General features: G+C 41.9%; 1 protein-coding gene across 1 annotated transcript in view; it reads left to right on the top strand.

Moving 5' to 3' along the window:
• KIF25 (kinesin family member 25) overlaps positions 1-12326 on the top strand; it is a 45873-nt gene extending 33547 nt beyond the window's left edge. The window contains 5 exon segments of the mRNA XM_068413728.1: positions 345-521; positions 5294-5445; positions 7948-8145; positions 10751-10906; positions 12169-12326. Of these exon segments, the coding sequence (XP_068269829.1) occupies positions 345-521; positions 5294-5445; positions 7948-8145; positions 10751-10906; positions 12169-12326 (841 nt within the window).
• The last annotated feature ends 5072 nt before the right edge of the window (positions 12327-17398 follow it).

The raw sequence follows: 17398 nt of genomic DNA, 5'->3' as shown, positions 1-17398 counted from the left end.
CTGAATGCAATAACATCCAGCAGAGAAATGGTATAAAAAAATCTTGAGGAGGGAGGGAGGCTAGTGAAGAAAGCCAATTTAAGCTGGTACAGCTGTTTGGAAAATGAAGTTTTATTTACTGCTTCACGTATAATTTAACTGTATATTCTGATTCTTCAGCTTAACATTAGCATGTGGAAGAGGCAAAGCTATGGCTGCAGATATTTAATAAGCACTTTTATCAGATTGTAATTAGATTACAATTAAAGAATAGATCTTTATTTAGAGATTGTTCGCTTGGTGTTTGACTTCAACATTTTTTGGCTTTTTTTCTTCTTTTTTTTTCCTCTATTTTTATTCTCCAGGCTTATTTCAGAAAAGCCACCAGGAAGTTACTGGGTTGAGGTTTCTGTTGTAGAAGTGTATAATAATGACATTTTTGATCTTCTGTCCAAAGACAGTTGTGGAAAAGTATTTGGCGTCAAACGTGATGTTGTCACAACCAGAGAAGGAAAGAGCGATGTTCCATTGCTTACGCATGAGTAAGTACACGATTTGATCCTTATCATCTGACCATGATCTGGTGTCAATGCAATGCATAGCTGTCACAAAATTGCATTATAGGCACCAATTATCACTTCTAAACAATGAGTCCATACCATATGCAAAAGAACAGTTCTCACTGTTTCCATTAGCTCAGTCTATTAGACTGCAGTTGGCTGCAAATGTCAAAATACTTTCAGAAATAACAGTACAATTAGTTTGGGTTATACTCCTGTGTTAAGGGCCTTCCACTCAGAATGCCTGAAGAAAGCTGTGTTTTTCGTTGTCACTGGATCTAGGGCATCTCCTCAACTGTAGAAAAAGAAGGGGAAACTCAGTCACAAAGCACTTTCTCTTCAGACTTACCAAATTATAAAATTTACAGATTATAATAGAAATGTGTGTACTTGTAGATTTTTAAGCAGCTGTGGAGTGGTAGCTTTCCCTACACACATTGGAGTTTAAAAAAAATACTTTAGAAAGAATAAGATTTTAAGTGATCTTTTCATATAAATACTCATCTTACACTGCTTAGAATTCTGTTCTTTTAACTGGCGGCATTACAGTGGGAATTGATATGCTGGCATTTGAACCTGTAGTTCTTGAAAATCCAGGTTCTTCAAACTAAAAGCTAAGAAGTAGCTAAGCTTCTACCCTTTCAGTTTTAAGATATATACTTGCCCAGCACCGGTGTATGGTAAGTTTGATTCTTATTTACACATCTTGATGGTGTAGGGAGAGCTAAGTTAAAGGCTACAGCTACACTTATTTTAATGCCTTCTTGTACTTACTAAGCATTACAAAGGCTTGTTCTAGTACACATGGGAATGATTCTTGGTGTTATGTATGTGTAGTATAAAAATGTATAATACTTTCTTGTTATATATAAAACACCTTGGCTAACTAGATGGTAAAAATCACATGTTCATAACAAGTCATCCATTAACAAGAGTGAATCTGTTTCAGATGCTTCATTTTAGTAATGACTGTGTTGTTTATGCTAGTATTAAATCAACATTAGCAAAAATATATGACAAGTAGTACTAGTGGCACCAGAGAGGTGATGCTACCCAGTGGAATTAAGCTACTGGACATCTCCCTGTGAGCACCCAGCATGTGAACGGATTCTAGAAGGGAACATTGCTGCTTGAGCACTACAGAGAGGCCTAGAAACTTAGAATAAATGTTCTGCTTCTTGGGCAATAATGTTTGTGAAAAGAAACATATTACCCTGTTGAAATGTTTAGCACAGTATTATAATGTTTTATGTTTCTGGGGGAAACATGATGTTTTTCTTCACTTCTCTATAATAATGCTTGTCATGGTCTAATCTCAACTTTTCCAGGAGGAATTAGAAGTCAGATATGAAAAGCATCCCTCCATCCACCCCGCCAATTAAAATAAAACGCACCCTCAGTGCAAATAATTGAAGGCAGTATTTTTGTCTTGCGGGACTTAGTCACATAAGCAGACCAGTAGCTGTTTGTTTATGTGGGTTTATGCTATTGCCAGAAAGCCGTGATAAAAATACAAGAATGTACTGGAGGGTTGCGCAAACATACTTCTATTCTTCCTAGCTATACGCATTTATTGACTTGTATTTTCTAGCCCTTGAACTGCTCATAGGAAAGTGGGACCCCAGAGAAATTGTAAAGTGGCTTTCTTCACCATGGGGGCTATATAACTCTCCTTTCTTTCTATACAATAATAATCACTGCAATATTCTAGGAAGGATTAGCATTTGTATCTGGGGTATGCCTGCTCTTCAGTCTTGAGGTTAAATATGATTTCCAGAGAAATTCTGCATCCTTGGTTGTACTCCGCATGCTCCATAAGAGCACGGAATGAATTAAAAATGACTGGAGCTTGGAGTGATGAATCCTTTTGCCTTGTCTGTATTATGCTGACTGGTGGGTTTCTCTCAGTCTCTGTTCTTGGATTTCCTGAACTGTGACTCTACTCCAACTTTTAGCATCTGGTTAAGGCTCTGCTGTCAAGGGAATGAAAAACTCCTTCAGAAGAGGTTGGGAGCAGAGCCTAACCTGCGTGTGCTGAATCTTTCTTGAAGGATCTAATCTTTTTCCTTTGACTAGAGAAGAAAGGAACTGTATGACTTACAAAATGAAGATGGGTGCATATAGTGTGGGTATGATGGGAGCTCAATTTTTCCTGCTTCATCAGAACCTCCAAGTAATTTTTAATTACGGTTTTTCAGTAACCAGGTTGCTGGCCTGGTTTCATTCCTAAAAAATGCCTACTCCCCTTCCCAAGGGAGCTTTGCATAGTTAGTGGGTGACCTATCTCTTTTCCTAGGCTTTGGGGAAGGGAGAGGTGAGCTGTAGCTGGACTAGTGCCATTGAGACAAGAACTAGAAGCTGCAATAAGGTTTCATTTGTGCTTCTAGTTAATAAAATGGCTGCTCTGTTTATTTCTGTAAATTTTAATTTATGGTAAAGGAACCTGGCACCTTGAACTAAGAACCTTTTAAAAACCACTTATCTCAATCAATTGATAAATATTCAATTCTAATGCAAATATGAATAAGAATATGGATTTGTATCTCAATTACAATGCAAGCAGTGAAAAAGTCCAATTCATAAACAGGTTATATTAATAATTACACAGAAAGGTTAATAAGAAAAAGCAAACCCAAACAAAGTAAGGGAACCATTGAATGAGGCCACCCAGCTGCCTGAAATCTAAAGTAAACAGCTGGTGCTTTGAATAAAAACACATCCTCATTTGTGATAATATTTCATCTAGAGTATATTGGCCTGCTGGGTCTCATTGCTTCTCCATATATCCATTAAAGTACAGTAGTCTTTTTCCTGGTAACATGTATATCTTATTGAATCACAAAAACCTCAGTCTCTTTCTTCTTTTATGGCTTGGTTGACTTTGGAGAACATTCAGCATCAAATTTTTAACCTAACCACAACAGGACTTCTCTTTGTAGAATCTGGTCCTGGAACGTGCGGTACGTACAGCATGATAAAGTCATAGAGATTATACTAAAAAATTATTACTGTCAGTCCTGCTGAGAAGCTGCTGTGCCAAGCCTGCAGCACTGGGCTGGGGATGCTTTTTACCTCCAAAGTCAACTGCAGTTTCCCAGTAGGTGACCAGTGCTGACAGCAAACCCTGAGGCCTATCTTCTTCTGCAAACACTAGTTAGAGGACAGCAGCTTGTAGCACTGACCCCTTGCCAGTGCACAGCAGCAACTTGCAGAAGCCGACTGCCTGTTGCTACATCCTAGTGAAGGCTGCTTACCTCTCAGGCTGTCCAGTCCTGGCTGCCTCGCTGTTAGAAGATGCAGTTCAAAACTCAGGAAGGCCAGATCTGCCTCCTTGGACTTGAGGCACTAGTCAGATCACCCCAGTGGAGGCTCTGCCTTCTCTGACAGTAGGAACTAGAGCCACTTCTTCCCTGCTGGTGCCAGGTCAAACAACAGGGAGACATTGCCAGTGGATGCACAGAGGCAGAGGTATTACAGGGGAGGTCAGCATGTGTGGCTCAGGATTGATCAGCAAGGTCTCTAGCGATCATTTAGCTTCTGCAGCCCTGGTTACACTGCTTTTAGGTGGCTGCTTCTCTTAAGTGTCTATAAGCATGGTGTGGCTAAGTGTTTTTCTGTTCTTCAGATGCCCTTGCTTTATTTTCAGAGGGAATTATTTTAGCGTGCTATAGCTCTTTTGTCTTTCACGTCTTCAAGTATGGCTTTTTTTAGCTCAAAATAAGTTTGTGCCCAGTGTGACTTTCACTGAAATCAGCCAAATCTAATTCATGAAGGCCCTGCCTTTTATCACATGCTTGCTTTTGCTGACTGCAGAGATGTGGAACCAAGCCTGTAGCCTGTCAGGAGAGTTATTAATGGTTCTGGTGTTACAGGGCATTCAGTAAACAGGCTGTGATATGCAGTCATAATAATTTATACCCTCATCTAGAAACTAATGTTTAGGTGATATAACTTGAGTGACTATTGAAGGCAATGCAGTGAAAGGAAAGGGTAGGCAATCTTACCTCATTTGTTTTAAACATTGCAAACCTGGGGGAAATCATAGTGGTTTTTTTTCCTTTACCTAATCACTTTATTTCACTTTCTGTGTTAGGTTTTTGCCCTTCGATTGGTCGTATTTGCAGTATTTCCTTTAGCTGGAAAAGAAAACAGATAGTATGAGATAAAATGGTCTATAGAAACTTATGCCTGTCTATTCTGACACTGTGCTGGAGTCCCTGCTCATTGAACAGTGGAATTGAACTTTTTTCCAAGGATTCTGGATTTAATTCCAAATGCAAAATATGATTTCCAAAGGCCCAGAGAAATTCCTTTTTTTTTTTTTCCCCTAATTCTGTAGCTCCCAAAGAACAGGAGCTACCTTAACATAAACTGGACAACTCCACTTCTGTAAGACCAGAAGAGATCTCAGGAATGTCTAAATCTGTGTCTTTTCTTCCAAAGTATGGATGTGTAGAAATTTCAGTCACTTCTAGAGCTGAGCTACAGTACCTATAGACCTGCAAGGCTGGCAGGCCACTTCTTCAGGACTCTCAGTACTACAACACAGCTTTTCTCTTGAATTTTCATCTTGGACTATATCCCACCTGAAGAAGTCTATATACAGTTGTTTATGCAACTCAACACTGAGATTACTATAAGAAGTTAGAAGAACGGGGAAGTGGTAATGCTCAGATTCACGTCTAAGCTGTCACCTTTCTCCTGTAGTTTTTACTGAGTCAGTTAAATCTTCTGCTTGTTTCTTTACTTCCTAGGACTGTTGAAAATGCATCTGAAGTTTTGTATCTAGTCAACAAAGGCCTACAGCTGAGAGTCAGGCACCCAACACTGGTGCATGCTCATTCCTCTCGTTCTCATCTGGTAGTTACATTGACCATAACCACAATTGTCTCTGAAGATATCTTTGGTAAGTAGGATGTTACTAAAATACATCTAGAGCCAGTGTTTTTTTGAAAAACAGTCTGTGGACTGAGAGATTTTCATATTGTTTTTTCCTCCTTTTTCCAATGTTTAATACACTCCCTCAGTTCTTTTCCATTGTTCAGCTTCTGCGTACCTTCTTAAATAACAGACCAGTTTAATGTCTGAATGCTACTGAAACTTTCACTTTCATAAAAACTTGAGTTCTTGATGTTTTAAAGCATGAAATAACTAATGAAATAAATTTTATCAAGAAGTCATAAGATAAGGTATAAGATAGATAAGATTAATAAGATACTCAAATACAGCAGTTAAATCACTTCATATGACATATAAAATTATTCATGCTAAGTTTATGATAAAGCTAACCATGCACTTCAGGGATCATCATATGCCTTTGGGTGAGAAATAATAACTTTTTTACCCGCTGCCTTGCAAAAACGTTCATTAAATTCAGTCTCTTGAACTGTTAATATTAGGCCACTGTAGGAACAGGCAACACAGTTGTCTTATTTACTATGGCAAAACCTGTCTTCCTACTTTTCATTACCACACCAAGACTTACTAGTTTATTGCTTTAGGAATAACTTCAGCTTTTGGGGGTTAACTTTGTTTTCTTTTGCTCATGTTGTAATTAGGCTCTCTGCTTCCAGTGCTGTGGTCTATCTGCTTCATACTCTGCAACAACAATATGGTTTTAGAAACGGGAAAATTTTTAACATTTTTTTCCCTTAGATTGCTATCAGAAATTAAACCAACAATATTAGCAAAACAGAACAAACGGCGCCCTCGTCTACCTATGGGCCTTGCCAAAAGACACAGTTATTTCACAAGTTGCAGCTCCAGTGTTCCAGATGTTAGCCCTAGCAGTTCCAGATTCTTGTCAATCAGACAGATGTTACTTTTCAAAACACAGCATTTGTACCGTTAGCGCACCAGCCATCTTGTCTAGTCGAGAATTCCCTTTGCCATTTCAAATTGCAGTCACCCTACTATGCCATGTTGTGTGGCAGCAAAGCTCCATAGAAATGTCTAATTTATGTTGAATGCAGGCTCAGGCTTTCAGCTCATCGCACATGGATGAAGATGTGTAATATAGGGGGGCAGGGCAGCACTGCAAATGGGACCTTGCTATAGCAGTGTGACAGCGCATTCTGTCTTGTTTAAAAGGAGAAATTCCTGATTTAAAAGCTAGGTGCAATTGTCACATTTCTCAGCACCAGAGATCTGAGTCACTAAATAAAAAGTTGTAAAGTCTGTGCTGAGTTCTGTGCCTAAAGCCAGGGTTCGACAAGCCAGCACTTTTTCAGGTTTGATTAAGGTCTTTTAGCATTTTGTTTCAGTAATATCTGTTGTTTGAGGAGAGCAGTTTCTTAACTTCTTTGTCTCAAACTGAGGAGGAGCGAGAACACTTATTTTTACACTGTATGGCTTGAAGCCATTTATTATGTGTAAACCAACACAGCTGCTCCGTCTACATTGTGAACAGCTATCTGGGGTTTTAGCAACAGCCTAGCTGGAGAGGTACAGAGCTCTGCAACCCAATTCAGTCTGTTCCTTACTCAAGTTTTGCAGCTGGAAACTTTGTACAATTGCAACAAGACTCTAAATCCCCAAGAGAGTCTATTGTCTCTATTACCTATAGCAGAGTGTGTGCCTTTTATTCTTTTATGTCTTTGAGAGAGAGAGAGGAAGATGGATGAAAACCAAAACACTGAAGGGAAAAAAAGCAAAACTGCTTTGGGAAAGCCCTTTTGCATATACACCTGCTAAGCTAATGTCAAAGTGGCCTTCCCAGAGAATCTGTTTTCCTCTTCCTTCCCAGCAGAGAGTGAAAGCCAGATGCTGCTGCTGAGGAAGAGGAATGATATGAAGCAGTCTAACGCAGCTACAGAACTGCCAGGAGTAGTAGGTAACCAACCTGAACAAGTGGGAGTAATGCTATTGAGGCTAACAGCTCATCATGTGGAGATGCAGCAGTGGCATGAGGGCTGAAGGAAGTCTAGAGGGAACAGCAGCGAAGGACAAAATCAAAGAGGCAGGATGAACTTGCCAGAGCACCAGCAGGTGATGTTTCAAATACATAGAAACAGATGTCAGAGCTTACTGCTCCCAAACATTCAAAATCTCACTTTGGTTACTGCAGACAACTAAAACATGAAAAAATGCCCTTTAAAGTCCTTACTGGACTCCTGTTTCTTGTCTTCCACATAGAAGTGTGAACAACGGGGATATTTATTAGATACAACAGAACCTACACCCAAGTCTTGTTACCAACTGGTATGATCGGTTTGATGAACAAAACCTTAAATAACATAGAAAAAGTCATTCAGCCTGCCTGTGCCATTGATTCTGACTTGTATATTGCTTCTGTTAGAACAGCCTAAATCAGCAGATGCTGTACTTCCCCTATTGATGCCCCATTTTTCCCATCTCAATTTCCATTGTCAGTGAGAAGATCCCCTTGTTTGTTTTTTCCATAAACCAGGTACTTCATGGGAGGATGAACAAACCAGTCAGAGACTAAATAAAGAGGTTTCCTGCACCTTTCCACAAAAAATGAGAGACAATAAATCCACCTCTTCTTCCAGAACCTCTTCACCAGCACAACTTGAAGCTACCGAGAAACTGAAGCAAGTCAAAACTAGATTGCAGCTGGTGGATCTGGCTGGTAGCGAGTGTGTTGGTAAGCGAATGTGTCTGGTTTTGGGCATGGATCCTCCCAGATCTAGGTTACAATAGTTGCCGTTACCTCTTTATGTAGGGATACGTGCTACCCTGCTTTCACATAGGGGGTGGTTTAAACCCACAGATCCTGACATAAAATTTGTGGGCCTTATTGTTCCAGTTTTACACTGATACAGTTTAACTGAAAATCTGACTGCATAAGCCTAAAATAAGCACGGGGCGGTTACCCATATCATAGGTATATTATTTGTGCAGACTGGTTTTATTAGGCCTGTTTTTCTACTCTGAAAATTAGCATGTCTTTGTACAGAAATGTTTAAAGTGCATAAATTATTTAAATATTACAAATATATGTAATAATTGATATCACCATGTGTGGGGTTTTCTGCCTTATTGTGGAAAAAGTCTTGGAGGAAGTTAGTGTTGAAAAGATAATATTGTTTTCATTGTTTCTTCAAAGCATTTTCCTCCTCCCCCCTCCTCTATGCACACAATAATTTCAAAAACTTGATTATTTCCTAAAGGACAAGCTTTCTTACCAAGAAAATCCATGCAGCCAAATGTACCATTCCAGAAATAATGTTTTGAAAACTGAACCAGTATTATGAAACTCTTTTACTTTACTGCCAAGAATTCTTGCTGTTGCTCACGGTTAACCTTTTGTTCTACAGAGAAACCTAATATAATACTTTTTTTTTTTCATTTGCTCTAAATGCTGGAAACTGGTAAACATGTAATTGAGCAACAGTGTGTGTGTTTGTTCCCTCAGTTCAACCAGGACAAACACTGACTTGGTTTGGGGCTCGGCAGGCCAGATCCTCCAGCGAAGCCCAGAACTGTGCTCACTTACATCAGTGTTAGATGTGGCCCAGCACATACAGCAGACTAACCTCTGCCATCAGCTATGCTGGTGGAGATCTGAAGGTGTTGGACTTACCCTGATAAGAGTGAGGGCAGCTGTTAACTCATAATTGTTTAAAAATCTGGACAAATCTAAGTGAGCAGCAGTAGCAGGCATCTCGCACACTTTAAATGTACATGAGCACCCTGCCTTGTTAGCTCCACAGCCATCCTGGATCATTTACAGCATTTACTAACTAACTGGTCCCTTTCTAGCAAACTAGGTTTAAGTTTGAAAGCTCAGCTAAATGCTTTGTGGGAGTCCATCTGACCAAATGTAGACAATCAGCAGTTTAAGCATGTAACCCCCTCACCTATTTGCAGTTTTCTGCTTTCAGGTGATAACCATTGTCTCAGGAGTCCACCTTCACTGACTATAAAAGAAGCCTGGGGATGGCTGTAGACACAGACCCCAGTAAAGTCAGTCTGAGATACATCCTATCTCAGATTATGGACACCCTGTGGCAGGGTCTTCCAAACTGTTTTCCTCTGTGCCTTTCTGCAAAGAGACTTGACCATTCCAGCCCCATCCTCTCCCACAGTCACATTTCTCCAGACCTCCACTGTCCAGACTTATGCGTTTTTTTTGTTACTGTGCTTTTTCACACTTGCCTCTTGAACACCTCTCTTGTTCTCCCAGTTGGGAAAATACTGGCCTAAAGGGAAAACAACATCCCTAGCCTCTCTCTGTACAGCCTCTTTGTCTCTCCCGAGGTGGGACAGAAGGCAGTTGAGGAAACTGTTAGCCTCTTCTGTCCATCCCACTACCATTAGCTCTGCCTAGCACGGATCACGTGCTCTGAGTAATGAGAACTAATTGCAGGTGCATCTGTAGCTCATCCACTATCCTGAAGAAAGGTTGAATTTGAATAATGTGATGCTAAATGGTAATAGCAACTTTCTCTCCCCCAAATGGCAGAGGTAAGGACGGGAGGAACTAATTAGTCTTAACTGCACACTCATCAGACTGATCATAGAGTTGAGCTTGCAGCACCTCTTGAAATTGCTGCAACTTGATTTGTAGACCAAACCTTTCCAGTGTTGCACAAAGGCAGCATAGCTACATACCACTGTGCTGGGTGTATGTTAGAAGGGCATCGTTTTCCTCTATCTATTTTCTTACAGCAAATCATACCACAAAGAACAGCACCTTACAGACTTCAGTGAACATAAAACCCTCACATTTATGACTGCTGTACAGTTTTGTTTCTGCAGCTTATGCCATCTGTGTCACTCCTGTTCTTCCTAAGGGATAAAGACAGGGCAGTTAACTATTATAAAAAATGGTGGAACACAACAGGCTTCTCTCTAGAGACACTGTGGACTGATGTTTTCAAAAGCAGCGTTGTCTTGTCTGATCTTATGGTGTTCCTACTTTCTCAGTTCCATAATACATACAGAACCAAGATGCATTGTGCAGCTGAAGAGATCAACTTAACATAAGATACTTCAGACCATCTGCAGGCAATGAACCTTCTTTAACCTTCCTTCAAAGAGTAGAAGTACTGAACAATGTATTGGCAGCCTGGAGTAAACACTCCCTGCATCATCCTTTTGGCATAGGTGACCATGAAGTCATGGTTCAGAATTTGTGTTCAAAAATGCTGCATCAAAAGTAGATGATACAGCAACAGAATTTTTCACAATTACAATTGAAGCAGCTTTGCTTAGTCTTACCGTTGCCTTTGTCTACACTGTACTAGGTATGTCTGGAGTGACAGGCGCAGCACTGAGAGAGACATCATTTATTAACCGCAGCTTGTCTGCCCTAGCAGATGTTCTTGGAGCAATAGCAGAACAGCGATCTCATGTACCATATCGCAACAGCAAACTTACGCACCTGCTTCAGGACTCCATAGGTGAGGGATTATTCTGAATTTTGTTTAACAGTATAGATTTCTATTCCCAATCTTTCCCCTCCTTTGTTCTGTAAAACTAGAGGATGATCTTGTACTCCTCCCTTGTATGTGGGCCTCTATTGAAAGACTCTGGCTTTGGAGCAGTGTGAGTACACAGTGAGAGTTCTGAACTCCTCCTAATTTGGCTAAACCTTGCTGTTTCCAAGGTTCAGTTTAGGAATACACTTGGAATAATCACAACATCTCTAATAAGATAATGTAAAGGGTAATAATTGCATTTCACTGGTGTTTCATGTGAGGTACAGTTTACAAGTTAAGCTTCAATCTTTATTACTACAGGGTGTAGTCATATATTTGCACGTCCCTTAACATTGTGCCCTGTAGCAGTAAGACAAAGGAGGGAGACAGAACATTGCATGGTACTGTGCTACAACTCCTTTTTGTGTTTCAGTCACCTCCTCTTCTCTAGCTCCTCATCTGTGCAGAAATAGTTTTAAAGCAAGTGTAATTCCTGCAGTAATGTCAGGTTTGTGTCCATCCATAGAGTATATCGGTCCGTTTTTCTTCAGCCAGAAAGCATCAACCCTTTAGTCTCCCGTTCAAGGTATTGACAGTAACTGAGGCAACAGTTCTTCAGAGCTTCTGAAAGACTATTAATTTTTGCTTGAACTTGGAATTTCATGTAGTGCTGGAGTCCCAGCTGTGAAAAGGCAAAGCCAAAGAAAGAAGAGAGTTTAGGAGTTGGGTTGTATGGGTACTGAGCCTGGTTTTAACCATGCCTGGTGTATGACTTGGGTGACACTGTTCAGGTGAAGTGTTGAAAGGGGCAATCTCCTTGTTTGTTTAATCATTCTCTGTGAACTTCTAAGAAGTCTGGTTTGCTTTATTGTCATGCAAATAAGCCATTTTGCCACTACCCCAAATTTACAAATATTTGACAAAGCTTAATGAAGTGCCCAGACCCATAACATACATGCAGACTAACTGATGAAGCTATAAGGGAGAAAAAATCTACATTACAAATTCTGAAACATTTATTCCACTGGGGCAAATACCATATTGTTAGATATAGACTTCCCTTGAAGGAGATTTCCCTTGAAGGAGATGTCTGTTTTCAACAGCCCTCTTCACGAACAGTCTTCTGCTTCATAAAAGCAATGGTAGCCTATGCTCGTTGTTGTGTAGACCAATACATTACCAGTGTATAACTTCCTGAAAATAATGAGGTAAACAAGTATGTTTTGTCTTTTTCCTGCTTTTAGGAGGTGATGCTAAACTGTTGGTGATGCTGTGCATCTCTCCTCACCAGAAGTACTTAACAGAATCAATGCAGTCTCTGGGATTTGGAACTCGTGCTCGGCAAGTTCAGAGAGGACAAGTCAAGAAAAAAAATATCCCAGTGCAGAGTAAAGCAAAATAAAACCTAAGACTCCTGTGGATTAAAGTATTATTAATGAGTTCCTCAGACTGAAATGTATATTGTTGTCCTAAAGCCATTCTTTTAGATATCAACTGCCAGATAAAATAAACAATCCTCAATATGGCATTAGTAAGCCATAAACCTGCTGATAATGTTCTTGCTCCAAAGATAACAGCAAGTATTGACAACAGCTACCAACCATGGTGGAATGCCATAGAAATAAATCAGGCTTTTTTACTTCAAGACATGGTTTTGGTGATGTGTTTCCTTTGGGCAAGTAGAACTAAGTCAACAGAGCCCTGATTTAGGATGGCTTGCTTCTGAAAGGTCATGGGTGCATTCTGTTTTCTCAGTAAAAGACAGGAGTCTAAATCATTCCAGTGCTTCAAAGCAGCAAGTGAAATACTTCCCCTCAGCTTGGATTAAAATGAGACATGTCATCATAGCTTGCTGTTCTGTTGAGCACGGAGGGGGTCATTCCTCATGCACCATCAACAGGTAGGAGTGTAAAGGAACCCATCAGCTGTATTGAATGGAGTTCTGTTCTCTGCTTTTGGGTAGGAAATAATGGCACTAGTGAGATGGAGAAAAAGAATAAGGGTGTATTTGTTATCCCTCTGGAATGTGGCTTAGGAAGCAAATGAGGGATTATACAGCTTTTGTAAACACACTTAGGTTAAATGGTTGGAGCAAATCCCAACTCTGCTGAGTTCACCAAGACTACAGCTTTGCCTGTTTTGGGTTTTTTTTTGCTCCATGAGTTCTAAAAGGCCCTGAACTATAGATCCTAATGGCTAATGGGACCTAACTTGTACAACTGTTTTAGTAGTACCCTGGCCTGTTGTTTCACTTGCATTTCTGAAGCAAGTTAACCACATCACAACCTTGAAGATGTGCCTGCACATTAGAAAAGAACAACTACACACTTCCCATCCATCACATGAATAAAACACCAAAAAGCCAGCTTGTGATATGACGCTTGTCATCTTCAAGAGGCTTTCATCCTCTTACACCAATGTTGAGACAACATCATGTAGGGTTTGTGAATGAAGTTAGACTGGGAGAAGTTTCAAGGAAATTTAAGCAATGTTAGAGGCAAGGAGTGGTTCTGAGAGGAGTAGTTGGGTTCAAATAACATCTGATGTGTTTTATGCACTGTGTTATTGCTCAGCAGAGGCCTCAGGATCCACTCTGAATTTTTACCTCCAGCAATCACTCTGCCTCTAGACTGGGAGAGAGGTCATTGGCAGGTCACTGCAAGAAGGCTTAAATTGCAGTAGCCTGCCCAAAAGGCTGGAGTTTATAGTACTCCAAGTCAGTTAACCTTCACAAGCATAAATATTTATCCAGAGATTATATAGCATACTATTATTGGAATTTCACCCTTGAATATATAACAGCTGCTGTGTTGCATGCAGCGCTCTGGTGCTCAGAACATTAGCATCGCAATTGGAGAGCTGTAATGATACTTGTTTTCCTAAATAATGTCATGAGGCTAAAAATGCCTTAACTTTACCTGATTCCAGCAGTAACAGATGGGTAGAAAAAGACTCTGGACACAGGACCTTATGAAGCTGAACGGTCACTAAAGCAATCTCAAGTGAGGTAGTGTCAGAGCGAGGAATGTTAGCCTGCTAAACAAAACACAGGGGCAGACAGCTTCAACCTCACTTCAGTCTCATAACAGCCAGGCTACTAAAGCAGCCCGGATTAGAGCTCTAAAAGAGGTTAAGTGACAAGGGAGGGCTAGCTGATTCCACCAGCATCTTTAAGTAAATTCCTCAAATATTTTTAAGGATTTGGTATTTCCTAAGTGTTATACAGAAATGTAACTTGTCATGAACTGTGCTTTCTTTTCTGGAGCTGCTCTTCAAAACTTGGCCTTTATTTGCTATCTGTGTCATAGGGGAAAAGCAGCAATACTTATTGTTAAAGCTGAGAAATAAACCCCTCAAATATCAGCAAATACCAAAAGTTTGAGTTTCTACATTAACATTAACTCTGACAAAGTATGCATATGGAGCATTCCCTGTTCCTGTTTTCCTTGTCAACATAGCGTATCACTCGCCGTTTGACCTACACAATGAAGTGTACAGGATATGCAGGGCAGCAAAGTTAACGTTTTGCTCTAAGAACTTTCAGTTTGGGAATTTCCTGGGATACAGAGACGTGATTGCTCAATTCCAGTGTCAGATGTGATGCACTGAAGGAAAGGGTAGAAGTTGTAAGGGTGAAAAGGCTTTACTCAGGCATTGAAGCTGAATTGTCTTCTGCCCAAAGATTCACTTGGACCTGCTAAAGGAGACGCAGGGATCTTCAGACAGGTAACTAATGGACTGAGGAGCAAGGAAGACAGCATGTGCAAGGCTCTATATTTCTCTGCTGTAATATTTTTGGTTTTCAGATCTTTTATGCTCTGAAATAACAGCTGCATTAGAAAAGCAGGTGTGACAGATAGTCAGCTCTGTGAGTATCTTTGAGGTGGTGAGGCCGCATCTGGAATATTGTGTCCAGTTCTGGGCCCCTCAGTTCAAGAAGGACAGGGAACTGCTAGAGAGAGTCCAGCGCAGAGCCACGAAGATGATTAAGGGGGTGGAACATCTCCCTTACGAGGAGAGGCTGAGGGAGCTGGGTCTCTTTAGCTTAGAGAAGAGGAGACTGAGGGGTGACCTCATTAATGTTTATAAATATGTAAAGGGCAAGTGTCATGAGGATGGAGCCAGACTCTTCTCAGTGACATCCCTTGACAGGACAAGGGGCAATGGGTGCAAGCTGGAACACAGGAGGTTCCGCATAAATATGAGGAAAAACTTCTTTATGGTGAGGGTGACCGAACACTGGAACAGGCTGCCCAGAGAGGTTGTGGAGTCTCCTTCTCTGGAGACATTCAAAACCCGCCTGGACGCGTTCCTGTGTGATATGGTCTAGGTAATCCTGCTCCGGCAGGGGGATTGGACTAGATGATCTTTCGAGGTCCCTTCCAATCCCTGACATTCTGTGATTCTGTGTCCTTTGTTAACTAAAACCTATCCTGATAAACCAGTCCTCATCACATTGACACTATAAAGCTGAAACACACGTACCAACACTGGGAGAAAGAAACTGATATTTGAAAGTGTTCTAATAAATGAAGACAGGAGGTCATAAAAGCACCAGGAACAAGGTGGTTGTTTTTAAGAGAGCCCATGTAGTGTACTTGCTAATACAGCTTTGCTCTCTGGGAGTGCAGGGGCACAAGCAAATGAGAGTAAAAACTATATATATCAGGAGAAGAGCCTTTCAGTGAAGCCCACACAGAACCACAGAATCAATCAGGTTGGAAGAGACCTCTGGGATCATTGAGTCCAACCATTGCCCTGACACCACCATGTCAACTAGACCATGGCACTAAGTGCCATGTCCAGTCTTTTCTTAAACACATCCAGAAATGGTGACTCCACCACCTCCCTGGGCAGCCCGTTCCAATGTCTAATGACCCTTTCTGAGAAGAAATTCTTCCTAATGCCCAACCTGAACCTCCCCTGGCGAAGCCTGAGGCTCTGTCCTCTTGTCCTATCACTAGTTGCCTGGGAGAAGAAGCCGACTCCCACTTCACTACAACCTCCCTTCAGGTAGTTGTAGACTGCAATAAGGTCACCTCTGAGCCTCCTCTTCTCCAGGCTAAACAACCCCAGCTCCCTCAGCCATTCCTCGTAGGTCAGACCCTCCAGAGCCTTCACCAGCTTGGTTGCCCTCCTCTGGACTCGCTCCAACACCTCAACATCTTTCTTGAAGTGTGGGGCCCAGAACTGGACACAGTATTCTTCACAGTATTGTTCTTGTTGAACCTCATGCCGTTGGTCTCGGCCCATCTATCTAACCTGCCCAGATCCCTCTGTAGGGCCTTCCTACCCTCCAGCAGATCGACACTCCCACCCAGCTTGGTGTCATCTGCAAATTTACTGAGGGTGCACTCAATCCCTATGTCTAGATCATCTACAAAGATATTGAACAGCACCGGCCCCAGAACTGAGCCCTGGGGAACACCGCTAGTGACCGGCCGCCAGTTGGACTTTGCCCCATTCACCACCACTCTCTGGGCTCGGCCATCTAGCCAGTTTTTAACCCATTGAAGAGTCCACCCATCCAAGCCCCAGGCAGCCAGTTTGTCTCGGAGGATGCTGTGGGAGACAGTGTCATGAGTACATAACCCAGAGCTCAGCTGATCTCTTGGTGCACTGAAGCAAGAGCACTCTCAACCCTGCTCTACCCCTGCCTGCTCAACCAGGTGAGTGGGTTGCTGTTTCGGAGGGAGTGCTGCTCAGTATGGGGGGGGGTGGGGGGGGTCCTCTCTCCTATCCACGACCAGCGTGCCTGGCAGTTGGTTGCCCTTTCACTGCTGGGCTCTCAATTCTCCTCCCCCAGGCCCCCACTTTCTCCTGTGACAGTTCAGCCAGTGCTCAGCTACGTCACACCTTCCACCGTCCCCTGGCTAGCCATAGGAAAGAGGCATTCCTCCACATAGCGATGCAAGGCACCACAAACCCCAGCTACCCATTGGACTGGCCTCCAGATGCCCCTCTCAAATTTATTCTGCCTTCTTCCTTGCCCTGCAGATGAGCTGAGCAAACTGTTTTAGCAACAGTAGCTAAGAGCCTCCACCTCCTCAAAAAGCCTACCCAGTACCAAAAACACAGCAAACACAAGAGAATTTGGTCTTGTGAATACTTAGGTACTCAGCATCCTGGTTTAGTGTCAAATTGGGCAAGAAGTCAACGGCGTGAAGCCTGCCCAGCACAGCAGCTGCCTGGGAGGACCAGGGTGTCTGGTATTCATGCCAACGTACCCTGAGCACCTTACATAAAAGTGGAAGCTGCTTCCACACTGCGAGCACCCCTCACCCCTGGCACCCTACTCACACACCCTCTAACCCATGGGCCAAGCACCCTCCCAGAAAGCAGAAAATTTGGATCCAGTTCAAAGAAAAAGGATTTGAGCTCATGTCTCTCCCCACACAAGTGAATGCTCTGGCTTGTAGGACATCCAGCAGATCTGGAGAAGGAGCAGGGAAAATGGGACTCTGCCAGACCAGT

This window comes from Nyctibius grandis, chromosome 1, assembly GCF_013368605.1.
Source record: "Nyctibius grandis isolate bNycGra1 chromosome 1, bNycGra1.pri, whole genome shotgun sequence".
In the NCBI taxonomy this organism is placed as follows: Eukaryota; Metazoa; Chordata; class Aves; order Nyctibiiformes; family Nyctibiidae; genus Nyctibius; species Nyctibius grandis.
Note: the sequence above shows the minus strand (reverse complement) of the source record. Positions and strands in the feature narration are given on the sequence as shown.